General features: G+C 41.3%; 1 protein-coding gene and 1 pseudogene across 2 annotated transcripts in view; one reads left to right on the top strand and one right to left on the bottom strand.

The window, feature by feature from the left end:
• The window catches only part of TPGS2 (tubulin polyglutamylase complex subunit 2), a 60566-nt gene extending 40980 nt beyond the window's left edge, over window positions 1–19586 (bottom strand). Inside the window, exons 1-2 of one of the 2 annotated variants that reach the window (XM_044243137.1) lie at window positions 19277–19586; window positions 10377–10456 (exon numbers count right to left, since the gene is read on the bottom strand). In XM_044243137.1, the coding sequence (XP_044099072.1) occupies window positions 10377–10456; window positions 19277–19442 (246 nt within the window). In that variant the 5' untranslated portion in view covers window positions 19443–19586. The remainder of the gene's footprint in view (window positions 1–10376; window positions 10457–19276) is intronic. The other variant, XM_044243136.1, reaches the window with a different exon arrangement.
• LOC122902924 lies at window positions 7217–7660 on the top strand (annotated as a pseudogene).
• Window positions 19587–19642: the final 56 nt, after the last annotated feature.

Raw genomic sequence — 19642 nt, 5'->3', positions numbered from 1 at the left:
TGACACCAGGATGCTGTGAGTGTGAGGAGGCAGATGCTGTCATCGTGCCTGAAAGATGAAAAGCTCCGTACAGATGTTGGGTCTTATGAACTACCATCATCACAAGAGGCAGGCAGCAGGCACGCTGTACATGACGCAGACAACTACACCAACCAGGCAGACTGGAAGTGCTTTATAAGGAATAGAAACGGGGTAAACACATGAACATGGAAAGAAGTGGTTCTCTTATTCCTCCAACCTGAGGAGACTGCAGCAGGTATATGGTCATTTAAGTTTTAGTTTTCAGCCTTTTCTTCCCGTGTTTTCCCCAAAGAATCACAAAATATTAGAACTGGATGAGTCCCTTCAGTAATACTGATTTCAAACCACTTCTTTCATGGACGATGAACAGGAGACCCAAAGAAGGTGTATCATCTAGCGATGGGCCTAGAGCTGCCGAAAGACTTCTTCCTACTCCATCCAGACTGTTCTCCTCGCATTGGTGCGGCCCCAGCCTTACTCCCCTATCTTATCTTAGTGGGCTTCCCCAGGGGCCGTATCTGTCCCGAGGGGCAGGGCAGCAGTAGCGGCCTCTTCTGGGAGGACCTCTATCACCCTGGTGTACTGAGCAGCTGTGGACAGCAGGTGTCCCACACGGCAACCGGGCCCTGGCTGGGGTGTCTCCAAGCAGAGAAGTCTTTAAGGCCAGTTTTCTAGAGAAGTGGAAATCATCAGCCCCTGAAGACCTTCCTGCTCCTCTGGGATAGGCACTTCCTGGGGCAGGCACAAGTCAGGGAGCCCTACCAAGCCTGCTCCTGTGCAATCCCACTCTTCAGGAACCACCTGGGTAAGTAACTGGGGTAAGGGAGTTTCAGATGGGCTAAAAGCTTCTGCCCTCCACTGCTTAAGTGACAAACGTAGGTACCAACAAATAACACATAACATTCTACCTCTATTTTGAATGAAAACCTTACTCTATTTCTAGATATGTCTCCTCAGGCAAGGGAAACAAAAGCAAAAATAAAGTGTTGAGACTATGCCAACATAAACGCCTGGGTGGCGCAGTTGGTTGGACGACTGCCTTCGGCTCAGGGCGTGATCCTGGAGTCCCGGGATCAAGTCCCACATCGGGCTCCCAGCTCCATGGGGAGTCTGCTTCGCTCTCTGACCTTCTCCCTCGCTCATGCTCTCTCTCACTGTCTCTCTCTCTCAAATAAATAAATTAAATCTTTAAAAAAAAAAAAAAGTTTTTGCACAGCAAAGGAAACCATCAATAAGATGAAAGGCAGCCTACTGAATGGGAGAACAAAGTTACAAATGGTGTATGAAATAAGGGGTTAATATCTGAAATGTATATAATACTTTTTTAAAAAAGATTTTATTTATTTATTTGACAGAGAAAGATCACAAATAGGCAGAGAGGAGGAAGCAGGCTCCCTGCTGAGCAGAGAGCCCGATGCAGGGCTCGATCCCGGGACCCTGGGATCATGACCTGAGCAGAATCCAGAGGCTTTAACCTGCTGAGCCACCCAGGCGCCCAGTGAAATTTATATAATACTTCTACAATTTAACACCAAAAACTCTCAAATAATTCAAATTAAAAATGAGCAAAGAACCCGAATTTTTCCGAAGAAGACATACAGATGGCCAGAAGACACATGAAAAGATGTTCAATACCACTTATCATCAGAGGAATGCAAATCAAACCGTGATGATAGATATCCACTGTACAACCGTCAGAATGACTCAAATAAAAAAGATAAGAAACAAGTATTGGTGAGGATGTGGAGAAAAAAAAAGCCTCTGTGCACTGTTGATAGGAATGTAAATTGGTGAAGCCATTGAGGGAAACAGTATGGAGACTTCTCAACAAATTAAAAATAGAACTACCTTATGATCTAGTAATTCTAGAACTGGGTAATTCCAGAACCCCACCCCCCACCAAAATGAAAACACTATTTCAAAAACACACAGGTATCTCTACGTTTCTTGCAACATTATTTGCAATAGCCAAGATATGGAAACCAAGATGAATCAAGAAAATGTACTATATATGTACAATGGAATACTATTCAGCCATACAAAAGAATGAAAAAAAAAAACAATCTTGCCATTTGCAACAACATGCACAGACCTACAGGATATTATACTAAATGAAATAAGCCAGAAAGATGAAGATAAATACCACATCATTACACTTAAATGGGGAATCTAAAAAAACAAGCAAAGAAAAAGTAGAAACAGACCCCAAAGTGCAAAGAACTGATGGTTGCTGGAGGCAGAGGATGGGCAAAAGTAGTTAAGGGGAAGGGGAAAGTACAGGCTGGAATGAAATGAGTAAGTCACGGGGATAAAAGGCACAGCTTAAGAAATACTGTCAATGGTACTGTTATAGCCCTGCATGGTGACGGATGGTAGCTACACGTGTGGTGAGCAAAGCATACTGTGTAAACTTGTCAAATCACTACGTTGAATACCTGAAACTAATGTACGTCGAAAGTCAACTATGCTTCAGTAAAAAAAAAAAAAAAAAAAAATTATTATAAAAACCTGTTCTTAAAAGTTATAAGTCCCTTTCAAAATTGGAAGAAATAGCTCTGCAGAAAAAGGTACGTATTAGTAAATTTGACATACATTTCAGCAAGTCCATGAACCACTTCCCATTATGGATTCTTTGGGGGTCCCAATAGCACACTACTCATTGGTCACCCTCCATCTACCCACACAACTAAAAGTGTACTAACAGTGATTGTCTCTAAGTGGTGAAGTCCTATAGGACTTTTCATTTTTTAATTTTTTGTGTGTTTTCCACATTTTCCGTAGTGACCAGGTTTTATCTAGCATAATCAGAAAAAAAAGCGTGAAAAACTGAGTCTTAAAACAAAAGCACACAGTTCAATCTCCTTCTATTGTCTTCGTCCACACATTAGCTTTTTTGTATCCCACAAGCCTCCAAAAAGCTCAACCAAGGAACCACTCAAGTGAATTTCTGTTACTGATCCTAATACTATCTGTGCTTTAATTAAGTGTGGGATATCGCCAGTAAAAGACTCAATGGGAAATTCCAAATCAATGTATCTTATTATTCTGGGTGCTTTCACAGAAATTTCTGCAACTGAGTATGCCTGAAGAAAATGTTGCATTGATGGTTTCAGTAAGCTAAAAATCTCTTTCTCTCACACTTACCCTTTACTTCTTTCAGATCTCCAATGGCGATTAAACAAGTGCTATAACCACCTTCCCCTAAACATCAGTCTCAGCTGAAGAGAGCCTGATAAAGATGCATCTCAAGAAGGCAGATTAGATCTGTATGAGATCAGAGGCACATTCCAGCCCTAAAAACCAGGCATGGAAGGGAGGCTCTAAATGAATAAACTACAAGTTCAACGAGGACAAATGAATAAAGTCATCTTAGAGAGTTCTGGGGGAATATCTGGTGTAAGACACAAGGAAGACTATGCCTCAGAAGTTACTTCATTAAATAAGATACACGATATGATACACCCTTAATGGTGTTCCACCCAGGATAAGGCATTCCTACCCTCTCATCCTCCCACCCAGGTCTATGAACTCGGCTTTCCAAGCCAGGAATCTCCCCCTCTTAGGCAGACAGGAAAATACCACGATCTCACTCTCACAAAAGCAGCTCTCCCTAAAGGATTAGAGGACCGTAACAATGCCAGCAAAGCCAGGCTGGCATAGCTGCACCAGAAGCAGGCTCTGTCCAATCAGCGAGTAAGAAGTCAAGAGATATACACTGTTCTAGAATCCTCTTTTCTATTATGAACTGTGAATGGAAATGAGGGTGTGAGCTAAGACAGCCCATGAGAAGCTGGAGTGGTGGCTGAGCTGAGGTCCAGGAGATAAACCTGAACTACCAATTACTGAGCTGCCCGAGAAAGTGCTGCTGGTTCCACCCAGGGAGGGTGAGCCCTGCTGGCAAGGCCCTGAACCTGCGCACATACTGTGCTGTGACCAGGAGGAGACTGCCACAGTGCTGGCCTCCATTATGGGGACAGCCTGGCAGAGCGGACATGGCATGTGCTTAGAGGCAGGTAACTCTGCGTTTGAATTCAGGCTCCACCACTTGATAGCTATGTGAACCAGGATAATTCTTTCACCTTCCTGAGCCTCGGTTTCTTCATCTATAACATGAAGGTATCAATACCTATCTTGCAGGGTTATTATATGGATTAACTAAAATAAATTAAATGACACATGTTAACAGGTACTCATTAAACGGCAGGGTAATTTTTTGCCCTGTTGTCAAATCCATTTGCTACTCCTCAGACAAAGTGATTTTTCCAAAGCAGAAATCTGACCTCCTAGTTCCCTACTTAAAACATTTCAATGGTTCTCCTTTGCTCTCATAATAAAGAGCAAACTCCTCCTCTGAGTGCAAAGGGGAGACCAAAGTGGCAGTACGAAGGTAGGAAACACAAAAGGAATAAAAATGGATTTTGCTATAAAAAAAAATCAAAGAACTCACAAAAGGGATATAAAATAACATATATCAAAAATGTGGGGAAGAGAGGAGAAAAGAATGGGTTTGAACTGAAATGATCAACTTCAAACATAATGCTATATGCAGGAGAGGTTATATGCAAACCTAATGGCAATCACATATAAAAAAAAACCACTGATAAATATGCAAAATATAAAGACAAAGAAATCCAAAATCAGCAAAATATCAAAGACAAGAAAGGATCTGAGAAAATCTTCAGAAACAAACACAAGTAATAAAGTAGCAATAAATATGTATCTATCAATAATTACTTTGAATGTAAATGGACTAAATGCTCCCATCAAAAGATAAAGGGTGACAGAGTGGATAAAAACACAAGACCCATCTATATGCTACCCACAAGAGACTCATTTTATTTTTTTTAAAGATTTTATTTATTCTTGCGAGAGAGAGAGAAAGAGAGAGAATTTGCAGTGGGAAGGGGCAGAGTGAGAAGCAGACTTCCCACCGAGCAGGGAGTCCAATGCAGGACTCAGTCCCAGCACCCTGGGATTATGACCTGAGCCCAAGGCAAACACAAAACCTACTGAGCCATCCAGGCGCTCCGTATAAGAAACTCATTTTAGACATCTGCAGATTGAGAATGAGGAGATGGAGAAACATCTATCACAGAAGCACATGTCAAAAAAAAAAAAAAAAAAGCAGGAGTAGTAATACTCATACTGGACAAAATTTACTTTAAAACAAAGACTGTAACAAAAGATAAAAAAAGACACTATACCATAATAAAGGTAACATTCCAACAAGATATAACAATTATAAATACTTAGGCACCCAACATAGAACACCCAAATACATAAAACAGTTAATAACAAACATATAATAATGCTATTAGGGGACTTTAACACCTCACTTACATAAATGGCTAGATCATGTAAACAGAAATCAACAAGAAAACAGTGGGTTTGAATGACACTCCAATAGATAGATTTAACAAATATATTCAGAACATTCCATTCTAAAACACCAAAATACACATTCTTTTCAAGTGCACACAGAACATTCTCCAGAACAGGTCACCTATTAGCCCACAAACCTCAATGAATTCAAGAAGATGGAAATCAGGGGCACCTGCGTGGCTCAGTTGGTTAAGCATCTGCCTTTAGCTTCGGTCATGATCTCGTGTCCTGGTATTAAGCCCTGTGTGGTGGGCTCCCTGCTCAGCAGAGAGTCTGCTTCTCCCTCTCCTCTGCCCCTCCACACCCCTGCTTGTGCTCACTTTCTCTCTCTCGTCTCTCAAATACATAAAATCTTAAAAACAGAAATCAAAATCATACCATGCATATCTTCTGACCACAATGCTATGAAACAAGAAGTCAACCACAAGAAAAAATCTGGAAGGACCACACACACACACGGAAATTAAATAATATGCTATTAAACAATGAATAGGTCAACCAGGAAATCAAAGAAGAAATCAAACAAGAAATCAAAAAAGTACGCGGAAACAAATGAAAATGAAAATACAATGGTCCGAAACCTCTGGGATACAACAAAAATGGTTCTAAGACAGAAGTTTATAGCAAAACAGGCCTACCTCAAGAAGAAAAATCTCAAACAACCTAACCTGACACCTAAATGAGACTGGAAAAGAATAAAAAACAAAGTCTAAGAGGAGCAGAAGCAAGAAAATAATAAACCCTAGAGCAGAAATAAGTGATATAGACACCAAAATAACAACAACAACAAACAATTAAGCAGATCAATAAAACCAGGAGCCAGTTCTTTGAAAAAAAAAAAAATCAATAAAATTGACAAACCTCTGGCCAGACTTATCAGGAAAAAAAGAAAAAGAATTCCAATAAATCAAAAATGAGAGAGAAGAAATAACACCACAGAGATACAAACAACCATGAGAGAATATTATGAAAAACTATATGCCAACAAACTGGACAACCTAGAAGAAAATGGATAAATTCCTAGAACATATAAACTCCTAAAACAGAAACAAGAAGAAATAGAAAATCTGAACAGACCAATAACAAGCGAAGAAATTGAATGCTAAAAACACTCCCCAGAAGTCCAGGGCCAGAGGGTTTCATAGGTGAATTCTACCAAACATTTAAAGAGTTAATACTTACTCTTCTCAAACAACAGAAAGAGAAGGAAAATTTCCAAATTCATTCCTTAAGGCCAGCAGTACCCTGCTATCAAAACCAGATAAAGACATAACTAAAAAAGAGACATACAGGCCAATCTCCTGGATGAACATAGATGCAAAAATCTTCAAGAAAATACTAGCAAACCAAATCCAATAATACATTTAAAAAACAAACAAACAAATAATCCTGTTTCCAATTACACTAAAAATAATAAGATACCTAGAAATAAACCTAGCCAACAAGGTGAAAAACTAGTGCTCAGAAAACTATAAAACATTGATGAAAGAGGGGTGCCTGGGTGGCTCAGTTGGTTCGGTGTGTGACTCCTGATTTCAGCCCCAGTCATGATTTCGGGGTCCTGGGATTAAGCACCGGGTAGGACTCTGTGCCCAGCAGGGACTTGGCTTGAGGATTCTCCCTCTCCCTCTACCCCAGCCCCAGCTTGCAGGCTCTCTCTCTCTTTAAAAACAAAAACAAAAACAATGATGAAAGAAGTTGAAGACAATGCATATGGGAAAACATTCCATTCTCATGGACTGGAGGAACAAATGTTGTTAAAAATATCTAATGCTAGAAGAAGGGGCCGGCCTTTGAGCAACAGCGATGCAAGATGGCAGCCACCATGGGCTCGGGAGTAAAAGTCCCTGGCAATTTTCGGCTGTTGGAAGAACTGGAAGAAGACCAGAAAGGAGTAGGAGATGGCACAGTTAGCTAGCGTCTAGAAGATGACGAAGACATGACACTTACAAGATGGACAGGGATGATAATTGGGCCTCTAAGAACAATTTATGAAAACCGAATATACAGCCTTAAAATAGAATGTGGACCTAAATACCCAGAAGCACCCCCCTTTGTAATATTTGTAACAAAAATTAATATGAATGGAGTTAATAGTTCTAATGGAATGGTGGACCCAGGAGCCATATCAGTGCTAGTAAAATGGCAGAATTCAAATAGCATCAAAGTGGTCTTGCAAGAGCTCCGGCGCCTAATGATGTCTAAAGAAAACATAAAACTCCCTCAGCTGCCTGAAGGACAGTGTTACAGCAATTAATCAAAAAGAGAATCCACAGGCCCTCCCCCCTCCCCCATTTGATTTAAGCAGTGATTTTCCACAGTAGTACATTTTCTAGATACATCTTGTAGACCTCAACGTACTAGAAAGGAGCTCCCATTCAAAGGCAATTTTCTTAAGATACTGTAAACGATACTAATTTTTTGACCATTTGAAATATGTAAGTTGTGCTATAAAAAAAATCTATGCTACCCAAAGCAATCTACACATTTAATATAATCCTGATCAAAATATGAACAGCATTTTTCACAGAACTGTGAACAAACAATTTGTGCCATACCACAAAGACCCCAAATAGCCAAAGCAGGTTTGAAAAAGCAAAGCAAAGCTGGAGGCATCATAATTCTGGACTTCAAGTTATATTATCAAGTTGCAATAATCAAAACAGTATGATGCTGGCATGAAAAAAGACAAAGAGATCAATACAATTGGAATAGGAAACCCAAAAATAAACCCACAACTATATGGTCCCTCTTTGACAAAGCAGGAAATATTAATCCAATGTGAAAAAGACAGTCTCTTCAACAAATGGTGTTGGGAAAACTGGACAGTGACGTGCAAAAGAAAAAAAACAGAACCACTTTCTTATACTGTACACAAAAATAAATTCAAAATGGACTAAGGACCTAAATTTGAGACCTGAAGCTATAAAAATCCTAGAAAAGAACACAGGCAGTAACTTCTTCGACATCAGCCAAAGCAACTTTTTTCTAGATATGTCTCCTGAAGGGAAATAAAAGCAAAAATAAACTTTTGTGTTGGGACTATATAAAAATAAAAAACTTCTGCACAGCAAAGAAAACAACAAAACTAAAAGACAAGCTTCAGAATGGGAGAAAGTATTTGCAAATACCATATCTGATAAAGGGTTAGTATCCCAAATATAGAAAGCATTTATCAAACTCAACATCCAAAAATCAAATAATACAATTATAAAATGAGTAAAAGATGTTTTTCCAAAGAAAACATTTAGGTGGCCAACAGGCACATGAAAAGATCCTCATCATCACTTGCCATCAGGGAAATGCAAATCAAAACTACAATGAGATACCATCTCACACCTGTCAGAATGGCTAAAATCAACAACACAGAAACAACAGGTGGTGGTGTTTGGAAAGGATATGGAGAAAAAGGAACCCCTTTGCACTTTGGTGGTAATGCAAAACAGTGCAGCCACTGTGGAAGACAGTTCCGAGGTTCCTCAAAAAGATAAAAATAGAACTAGCCTATAAACCAGCAATCACACTATTGGGTATTTACCCAAAGAATACAAAAACAGAAATTCAAAGGGATACATACACCCCCACATTTATATAATAGCATTATTTACAATAGGAAGCAGCCCAAATTTCCATCTATAGATAAAAGGATAAACAAGATGTGGCATATACATTCAATGGAATATTAGCCATAAAAAAGAATGAAATCTTTCCATTTGTAAGGACAGGATGGAGTTTAGAGTGTATTATGCTTAAGTGAAATAAGTCAGAGAAAGACAAATATCGTACAATTTCATTCATATGTGGAATTTAAGAAACAAATGATCAAAGGGAGAAGAAAAGAGAGAGACAAATCAAGAAACAGATTCTTAATTATAGAGAAAAAACTGATGTTTACCAGAGGGGAAGGGGTGGGTTAAATAGGTGATGGGGATTAAGGAGTGCACTTGTGATGAGCACAGGGTAATGTATGAAAGTGTTAAATTACTATATTGTACACCTGAAACTGATATAGCACTGTACATTAACTAAAAGCTTAGGGGCACCTGGGTGGCTCAGTTGATTAAGTGTCCAACTCTTGATCTCAGCTCAAGTCATGAACTCAGGGTTGTGAGATCGAGCGCCATGTACTTAAGATTCTCTCTTCCTCTGCTCCCCCTCCACCCCACCTCTCCAAACCCCCAAAAAAGAGCAGTGCTGGTCCTTGCCAACCTCTCTCCCTTGCTCTCCTGTGCACCAGCCACAGGGCCCCTCGGCTTTAATCCTTATCATTTCAAAGCCTTTACACAGGTTGAAAGCCCACTTCCCAGATACCATCTACCTGGTTAACAACTTCTCCTAATCTCTTTGGGAAAAACCTTTAACCTCCAGAGTAGGTCAAGCTTCCTGACAATGCTGTTTGCCTGCCTCTCTCACAGAGCTAAATCTGCTTGTTAATTATACTCATAACGATCTATGCTATGTCTTAGACAGTAACATTAAGAGATAAGGAACTGGTTTTTGATTATCACTGAATCCCCAGGAATCAACACCAATCATATTGCCTGGTTCCATTTTAGGAACTTAAAACTTGTACTGAATAAATAGATACAAATTCAGAGGAGGCGTTGGGGAAGCAGTAGCTATTAATCTGGTTAGTACTTCTCAGTAACACTTACCCACATTCTGCCCAGCATGCTTATTAATATTAAATTTTTCCTTCCTTGCTGGATTATTAGCTCTGTTGCATAAAACTCTGAAGTTCCACTGACTCCAAATGACAGTGGGGCTCAGAGGAGATGCTCCAGGCTGGGGAAATGGTATGGAATTGAAGGGAATGCCCAAATAGAGAGAGAGAGAGAAGGGTGAACTCTACCCTAAAGGCAGCTGTGGCCTGAGGTAAGAACAAGTTTCCTGCCCTAATTTTTCCTTCTTAGGACCGTTGGGAGTTGAGCTCTCTTTGTAGGGACATGAGGATTCAAAAGGGCAACACTTACTTGTTCCCATGAAGAAATCATATGACGTTCAGCAGGTGGTTTCTCTATGATAGTCACCTCTGTCACACCTGGGGAAGATTCTGGAAGAGGAAAAGAAAGTCTGTAGAGTTGCAGTGGAAGTGCTCTCACATATTTCAATACTAGAGGCTGATTGTTGAGGAGTACCTAGGAGTATCAGATTCCTTTGAGTAGCCTTTATTACCCCTGTGATAAGAAACAGGAAGAACTGTCAGTCCTTCAAAGGCACTCAGTCCCACAACCTAGGACCAGCGAGCAACGTGGTAGAAAGAACATCAGAACACCTACAGCACTCAGTCACTGTTCTCGGTACTTCAGCTGTTGAACAAAAATCAGAGATTCTACATTCCTAGTGATTTTGTACCTCAGCTTCTCACTTACGATATGGTCAGAAGAAATAAAGAATAGCACCTTAATAAACTTTTTACAAGATACAAAACTTGTTTGCTAGTTTTTCTTCTAAACAAAACCCATCTGTACTCTATGGGATCCCAGATGTATAGTATAGGCTAACACTATGAAAACTGGATTCCATCCAGAAATATAGTGAAAACAAAATCATTTCTCTCAAGTCTTGAAAGCAGAAAAAGGTCTCCTAATAACCTCTTTGTGGAGTTATGCTCTAGCATTCATTCTGAGGCAAAAAAGAAGCCACCTGACTTGGAACAGACTTTAATACCTCCTCCTACATTCTCTAGTTGTCTGTTTACCCACACTCAGGATTTTAGAATCCTTAATCTGAGACATAAACTCTGCTATGGGTTGAATTGTGTCCCTCACAAAAAATATACGTTGACGTCCTAACTGCTGTTCCTCAGAATAGGACTTGATTTGGAAAGGTCATTGAACATAGAATTCACTAAGATGAGGTCACAGTGGAGTAGGGTGGTCCCAAATCCGATATGACTGGTGTCCTTATGAAAAGAATGCTTTGTGGAGAGACAGAGGGAAGAGGGCCACATGAAGATGGAGAAGTGGAGTAACAGATCTGTGATACAAGGAATGTTAAAGACTGCTGGCAAACCACTAGAAGTTAGAAAAGAGGCAAGGCAGGTTCTTCTCTTCCAGGTTTCAGAATAAGAGAGACGAGGTCAACCCTTTGGTCTGAGGCTTTTGGCCTCTAGGACTGTGAGAATAAGTCTGTTGTTCTAAGGCACCTGGTTTGTGGTATATACTATGGAGAACTAGCACAAAGCCTATCCACTTTTCTCCCTGCGATACCGCATAGAGTATTCCCATTGTCACACTGTTTTAGGCCACGGTCACTTCAAGTGTAGGTGTAATCGAAGCCAGGAACTCTGTGCTCTGATCCATCCTCAGCTATACCCACACAGGACTTTCTTCAGACCCAGACTTGCTTCCTACCTGATCTAGAGGGTTTTCCTTGGGTCTGGAGGACAAGCCCTTCTCTGTCTGGTCTTAACTTCTTCCTCCCTGTAGTCCAAACCCTCTGTTCCAGATGTGTCAGTTTCCTCATTGTCTCCACCTCTGGGCCCTCCCTCCAGAACGAAATCTGTACTTAACCTCTGACTATGCTGTATTCCTTTCCCATTATACACACCCAAACGTGTCCACCTACCCAAGCCCTACCCATACTTCAAGGCTATGCTAAGGTTCCACCGACTCCATGAAACCATTTCAGATGACTCTAGTTCACCATGATCTCTGCTTCTCCCAATATCTGAACCCATCACATGCAAGCCTGGAGCCACATATGTTTAAGCTTTTTTTTTTTTTTTAAAGATTATATTTGAGAGGGAGGGAGACAGAGAGGGACCACATGCACAAGCAGGGGGAAGGGCAGAGGGAGAAGCAGACTCCTCACTGAAGAGGGAGCCCGATGTGGGACTCCATCTCGGACCTGTCCCAGGACCCTGGGATCATGACCTGAGCCAAAGGCAGACAGTTAACCGACTGAGCCACCGAGGTGGCTTTTTAAAAATATTTTATTTATTTAAGAGAGAGACAGTGAGTGAGAGAGCGCACATATGTTTATACTTAATTACATTCTATTTTGAACCATATTTTGGTTATTTATGATAATACTGAAAACAGGTAATGTATTGAAAAGAATTTTTAAAATCTCTAAGGATAAGGCAGACACTTCTCATCCAGTTTAATGTATAAAATGGTTCCTGAACCCAACCCCTCCAATATTTTTGTGAGGGGGCTTCCCTATGGCAACAAGCAGTTCTCAGATATCCTGGTGTCCTACAAGGAAACAGCATCAGATACCACAGGGTGTGGGTTCAGTCTAGAAGACTGCCACCCTCCCCACTTCAGACACCAGGGATGAGTCCAGTTTTATATCTCTGCTTCCTCACCGACCTGCTACAGACTGGGGCTTCTCAAGACCCCCTCTCTCCTTGTATTTCACACACCAGTCAACAGCCCAGACAATCACCTATACTTCTCACTGACTGGCTGTAAGTCAGGAGGTTCCTAAGATTCCCTCCTCAGATTCCATTTATTTGCCAGAAGGGCTCACAGAATTCAGAGAAATAGTTTACTTACTAGACTACTGGTTTATTATAAAAGAATACAACCTAGGAACAGCCAGATGGAAGAGATGCTTAGGACAAGGTAGGTGGGAAGGGGCACGGAGCTTCCTTTTCCCCCTCTAGGCAGGCTACTTTCCCTACATCTCCATGTGTTTACCAACCTGGAAGTTTCTGGGTTTTTATGAAGGCTTCATTACATAGACGCAATCAATTAAATATCAGCCAGTGAGGATTCAACCTTCAGACCCTCTTCCCTTCCCAAAGGTCAGGGAATGGGACTAGAAATACCAATCCTCTCATCACATGGTTGGATCTTGGGGCAATCAGCCCTCATCCTATAGTGCTTTCCGAAACTCACCTCATTAACGTAAAGACCTTTACCACTCTCAAAACTTGGGAAATTCCAGGGTTTGGGGAGCTGTAAGTCAGGAACTGCAGACTAAGACACAATACACATTTTTTATCCTGAACATCCATGCCCTAAATGACATGGGTTTTAACTGCATGGGTCCACTTGAACACCTATTTTTTTCAATACAGTACCATCAAATGTATTTTTTTCTTATGATTTTCTTAATAACATTTTCTTATAGAAAACATAAAACATAACAAAATAATGTGTTAATCACCTTGGTTATTGGTAAGATTTCCAGTCGACTGTAAGCTATTAGTTAAAATACAGATTCTCTACTGCAATGTTGGTGTGGGGATGGGGAGAGCAATCAGCAGCTTAATCAAGCTTTGTCAAGGGTCAGCTGTCATCTGAGTGAGCAAATATATATTTCTTATAAATCAGAATATCACAGTGTGGTTCACTGATTCTGTAATCATGTAGTGTCCTTTCTATGCATCATAAATTTCCTCCAAGTTGTCACAAAGTTCCAATCCTGAGACATAGCAACATCCCAATATAGGAGGCTAAGAATTCTGAACTCCACATATTCTACTCTTGCTTTAGGCATTCACTAGTGTGACTGTTAGATGAGTCTTCACCTTTCTTACCATTCAGAGAGACAATAATTATAATATTTGCCTTGAAAAGTGAAACAGAAGCAGCAAAGGTAAAGGTGCTCTAGAAGAGCAAAAAGTACCATATACATAATTTTTTTTTTCTGCCTTCTGTTCAATGTCCTTTTAAAGATATTAGGAACCATGGTACTATATGGTGGAAAAATACCATGTGCTTTAAGCCCTTAGACCTGGGCTAAGCCCTTGCTATGCCCTTGACTAGTTAGGATGGAAGATGCTGTCCATCCCTTCAGAGGTGGTGACATTTGGCAACGCTCCACCAAAGCTAACACAGTGAATAGGAAATGTTATTATTCACATTTTATAGCAAGGACATTGAGGCTGAGAGACTAGGCCACTCCAAGTATGGGTCTAGTTAAGAGTTTATGTGCAATATTCTTTGTGTGCCTCTCAGTAAAGCCCCTTAGCAACTACCCTATGAAAATACAGAGCCTAGCTTCAGTATCAGCAGCCTATCTGTCCAACTTTTGTAGGACAGAATAATACAGAATTCTTTGTTAACAACCCAGCTGGTTGCATAATGATGTCATCTGACTACACCCACAGGGTAGTCTAATGTGTAGGGTTGCTGGAGGACACACACTTAATATAAGTACCTGACATGAAGCTTTTTTTTTTTTTTTAAAGATTTTATTTATTTATTTGAGAGAGAGACAGTGAGAGAGAGCATGAGCAAGGAGAAGGTCAGAGGGAGAAGCAGACTCCGCATGGAGCTGGGAGCTCGATGCGGGACTCGATCCCAGGACTCCGGGATCACGACCCGAGCCGAAGGCAGTCGTCCAACCAACTGAGCCACCCAGGTGTCCCTGACATGAAGCTTTTGATTGCCAACCCTTCCATTTCAAATACATCCATCTTTAATAAATTGCCAGCTGTATGACACAACTACTAACTAAACAACTAGGAACCAGGACACCCCACCCGGTGAAGTTTCTTCCTCTTTTCTTCCTTCCTTCCTTCTTTTCATTCATCTGACACAGAGAGACAGTGAGAGAGGGAACACAAGTAGGGGAAGAGGGAGAGGGAGAAGCAGGCTTTCCGCAGAGTAGGGAGCCTGACTCGGGGCTTGATCCCAGGGTCCTGGATCATGACCTGAGCTGAAGATAGACGCTTAACAACTAAGCCACCCAGGTACCCCATGAAGTTCCCACTTTTAAAAGCCCTTGGTAACCCAGGGAACTGATGGCTTGACTCACCGTGCTTTTCCTTCCCACACCTGAATTCCCACATTTAAGTTTTAGAGATTTTATTTATTTATTTGTCAGAGAGAGAGAGTGTGTGCACACAAGCAAGAGGAGTGGCAGGCAGAGGGAAAACCAGGCTCCCTGCTGAGCAAGGAGCCCAATGTAGTAGGACTGGATCCCAGGACTCTGGGATCATAACCTGAGTCAAAGGCAGATGCCTTATAAAACTTTTATACTCCAAAACCCAAATAATCCAATTATAAAATGGGCAGAAGACATGAAGAGACATTTCTCCAAAGAAGATCTCCAAAGAAGACATACAGATAGCTAACAGACACATGAAAAGATGCTCATCATTACTTATCATCAGGGAAATGCAAATCAAAATTACAATGAGATATCAATTCAGTCCTGTCACAATGGCTAAAATAAAAAACACAAGAAAAAACAAGTGTTGGAGAAGACGTGAAGAAAAAGGAACCCTCTTGCTCTGTTGGTAGGAATGCAAACCAGTGCGGACACTATGGAAAACATTACAGAGGTTCCTAAAAAAATTAAAAATAGAACTACCCCACAACCCAGTAATCACACTACTGGGTATTTACCCAAAAAATTCAAAAACACTAATTCAAATGTATACATGCACTCCTATGGCTACTGCAGCATTATTTACAACAGTCAAACTATGGAAGCAGCCCAAGCATCCACTGACTGATGAATGGATAAAGTTGTGGTATACAAATACAATGGAATATTATTCAACCCTTAAAAATGAAATGTGGCCATTTTCAACAACATGGAGAGGGCTAGAGAGTATCATGATAAGTGAAATCAGTCAAAGAAAGACAAATACCATATGATCTCACTCATATATGGAATTTAAGAACAAAAGAGTGAAGGAAAGAAAAAAAGACAGACTCTTAACTACAGAGAACTGATGGTTACCAGAGGGGAGGTGGGTGGGGTAATGGGGGAAATAGAGGATAAGGATCGAAGAATACACTTACCATGATGAAAAAATTGACTTAAAAAAAAGAATTACAGTTTTTAAAAAAGGAGAGAAGTCTAAGATGGAGAGAGATATTATACAGTTGAACCTTGAATAAGGCAGGGGTTGAAAATGAAGTTGAAAATCCATGTATAACTTTTGACTCTCCAAAAACCTACTGGGAAGCCTTACTGATAACATAAATAGTTGATTAACACATATTTTGTATGTTGTATGTATTATATACTGTGTTCTTACAATAAACTAGAAAAAAGAAAATGTTAAGAAAATCATAAGAAAAAATACATTTATACCACTGTACTGTAAAAAAATCCATGTCTAAATGAACCCACACAGTTCAAACCCATGTTGTTCAAAGGTTAACGGAAATTGATCTTGTTGCATCTCAGGTAGATCTTACACACTCTATTTAATCATCTGTTACCAAAATGTAACATTTCCTTACTCCTTGTTCCACTGAGAAGGAAACACTTCATTAGCATAAAAATTTTTTTCCACACAGTTGATTGTTCAGCATTTCATTTTCTGATTTTAGCATGAGTTCTTTATAGGTTCTACTTTGCTCTTGTTCATCTTGTGAAATCGTGGTGTTTAATAAGATCTCTACTTTAATGATACCCTTTCCAGTCAGTTGAGGCAAAGTCCAGATATTTTAGCAGGTTTTTTTGTATAGAGGAGAGAGATGTGAGCTTTCCTTTTTCTTTGCCCTTTTATCATCAATGTCATGACTCTTCCTTCTTTTCTGCACATTTTCTCCTCTTGAATGTATGTCCCTTTAATTACATGGCCAACCCTTTAAACAGTACCTACTTTGAAGTTACTTTCCTGCAGCCCTGCTCTGATCTACCCAGTGTTCAGTACTGTTGTACTTTCAGACTGGAGTGGTTATAAACTTTCTGTTGCTTCAACTAGCCTCTTTGCTGGCATCATTTCTGGCTCTGCCTTTGCTTGCCACAGAGCCTTCTAGCAGTGAAGGAGTGGAACAGGCACAGTGCTGGGATTTGTAGTCTTTTCTCTTTTTACTCATAGTTATTTTGCACTTCTGGCATTCTCTGTATTTTAAGTAGTGTTGGGCTTGGTTTTCGATAGAATTGTCATAGTTATCGAGTTATTTCACGCATCATTTAGAGAGATTTTGGTGTAGTAGTTTGCTTACCACACACCCACCACTGACTTTGGCCACCTTGTTTTTAAAAATCCTCTATGTCAATTTTCAAAACAAAAATCAAATGTGAAAAAATAAAAATATAACTGATTTTTGACTTATGATTGTTAACTTGAAATTATGAGGTTTTGATTAAATTTATAAATAGTATTAGAATGTTTGCAGGAGGCCAGCTTCACTATAAATTTAATTACCAGAGTTGTTTAATTCCCCGGGTAGGTTTTGCCTTGTGTTACCTGTTTGCCAGACATCTGAAATGCTTAATATTAGAATATATTAAATATTTAAAGGAAATTTAAAATGTTTACAGTTATTTATCTAGGTTTTTAAATTGATTTGACAACTTAAGGGAAACTTGGCTGGCCAGTCTTAAGTAGATTACACATTAATCAAAAGAAATATATTTTTTAATGAGGAGATAGGATATGGTTGATCTGGATGATTAGCATCTCCTTGCCCAACTCTGTAACTTCATTTCTAAAGCTCATCATTTCTCCCAAACATATAATGGTGTTTCGTTCTCATTTACAGCAGAATTTACTATAGACACTGGGGAATACCAAGGGAGAACAAGACAAAGTTCCTAAACTCATGGACTTCTAGTACAGAAGAGACAGGTAAATTTAAAAAAGCAACCAAATAAGTAATTCCAAGGAGTGATAAAGCCATAAGGTTTGAAAAAAATATAAAGACTAGGGAAGATAATAATAGAGAAAGGTGTTATTAGAAGTATAGTCTAAGGCTTCTCTGAAGTAATGATATTTAATCAGAGATTTCAAGGAAGTGAGGGAAAGAGAACTCCAGATTTTTTCCCCTAGCCTAGTAAAGGCCATGAAGCAGGCACAAGCTTTTTTTTTTTTTTTTTTAAAGATTTTATTTATTTATTTGACAGAGAGAGATCACAAGCAGGCAGAGAGGCAGGCAGAGAGAGAGGAGGAAGCAGGCTCCCCGCCGAGCAGAGAGCCCGATGCGGGACTCGATCCCAGGACCCCGAGATCATGACCCGAGCCGAAGGCAGCGGCTCAACCCACTGAGCCACTTGAATTTATGTTACAAGGAGGCCACTGTGGACCCCCCCCCCAAAAAAAAAGGTTAAAAATAGGTCAGAAAGATAGATGAGGGTAGATCATAACAAACTTAAGGATCGCAGTACAGAATTTGGGTTTTATTATAAATGTGACAGGAAGGCATCAAAGCATGCCACCCAGCCTACTTAGGCTACTTTTTTCTCCCTGGTTATCTGGTTAACTTCAGTTTGTCTTTCGCAAAATCTAGCATCCTCTGCTGTAGGACCTATACGGTCCTGACTCCCCAAGAAGGTCAATCACTTCCTCCTGTGTGCTATTTCAGAGCCATAATAGAGGACTACTGGTCGCCTTTCACACCTGGGGGTACCTAGGCTGTGGATTTTTTCACAGAACTGTGTTTTGGTTCCCCACTCCATCTCTGTAGCCCCCGAGTGTGACAGAGCAGCGGGTGCTAACTAATGGTTGGGTAAAGGAAAAATTAACCCACTCAGTGGCTCAAGCCTCAACTCCTTCCAGCCACTTGGGGTGCGGTACCCCGGAGGCGCGTGGGAATTGTTGCCCCGGGAGGCTGCGTGCAGCGTTCCCCCGCTCTCTGCTACCAGAGGAAGGTCTGCGTTTCAAGGATACTCCACTGGCCAAAAATGCCTCTGGGGAAACCTAACGTCCCCACTGTCAGGTGCCTGCTTTCTCCCCTTTGCGCACCTTTGCTCGTCCTTTCTGGGACCTGGGGTGGGACTGGGTTGGTAGGGGGCGGCGGGGACTTCTGGGCTTCCCAGCTCCGCGCCCGAGCACTCCCCGCAAACGCTCCTATGGCCTAGTCACGCACCCCGCTGCCCTCTCCTCCTTAACATCGGAAGTCACCGCAGCAAAGCCCACTGGCACACAGCGACCGCGTCGCCCCTTCGTGCGTCTAGTGTACATCCCCTCATTCCGCCGTCTCTTTCCACGGCTCCCCGGCCCGCTCACCTAAGATGCGGGTGATCCCCAGGGTCAGCTTCTCCAAGTGCGGCTTGCTGCAGCCCGGGGGCGGTGTCTCCTCCATGGCTCGCGTCCCCGCTCCGCGCGCGACGGCGACCGGGCGGGAGAGCCGGGCGGGCGGGAGGGCTGGACGCCGCCCCAGAGGGTCGGCCATCGAGTTCACGGCATGCCGGGAATTGTAGTGCTTGGTGCCTGAGAGCGAAGCGGGGTGGGGATGGGAGGCCCGGGCTGCTCTGGGAGTAGTAGTTCCGCGGCACACTTGTTCCCTCTCCCCGGGCGGTCGCTCCACACCACGCCACCGAGACACAGCGACTCGTCCGCTGGGACCCTACCGCCCCGCCGGGGCCGACCGCG

The sequence above is a fragment of the Neovison vison genome, chromosome 3 (genome assembly GCF_020171115.1).
Source record: "Neovison vison isolate M4711 chromosome 3, ASM_NN_V1, whole genome shotgun sequence".
Lineage (NCBI taxonomy): Eukaryota > Metazoa > Chordata > Mammalia > Carnivora > Mustelidae > Neogale > Neogale vison.
This window is presented reverse-complemented; position numbering and strand designations above follow the sequence as displayed.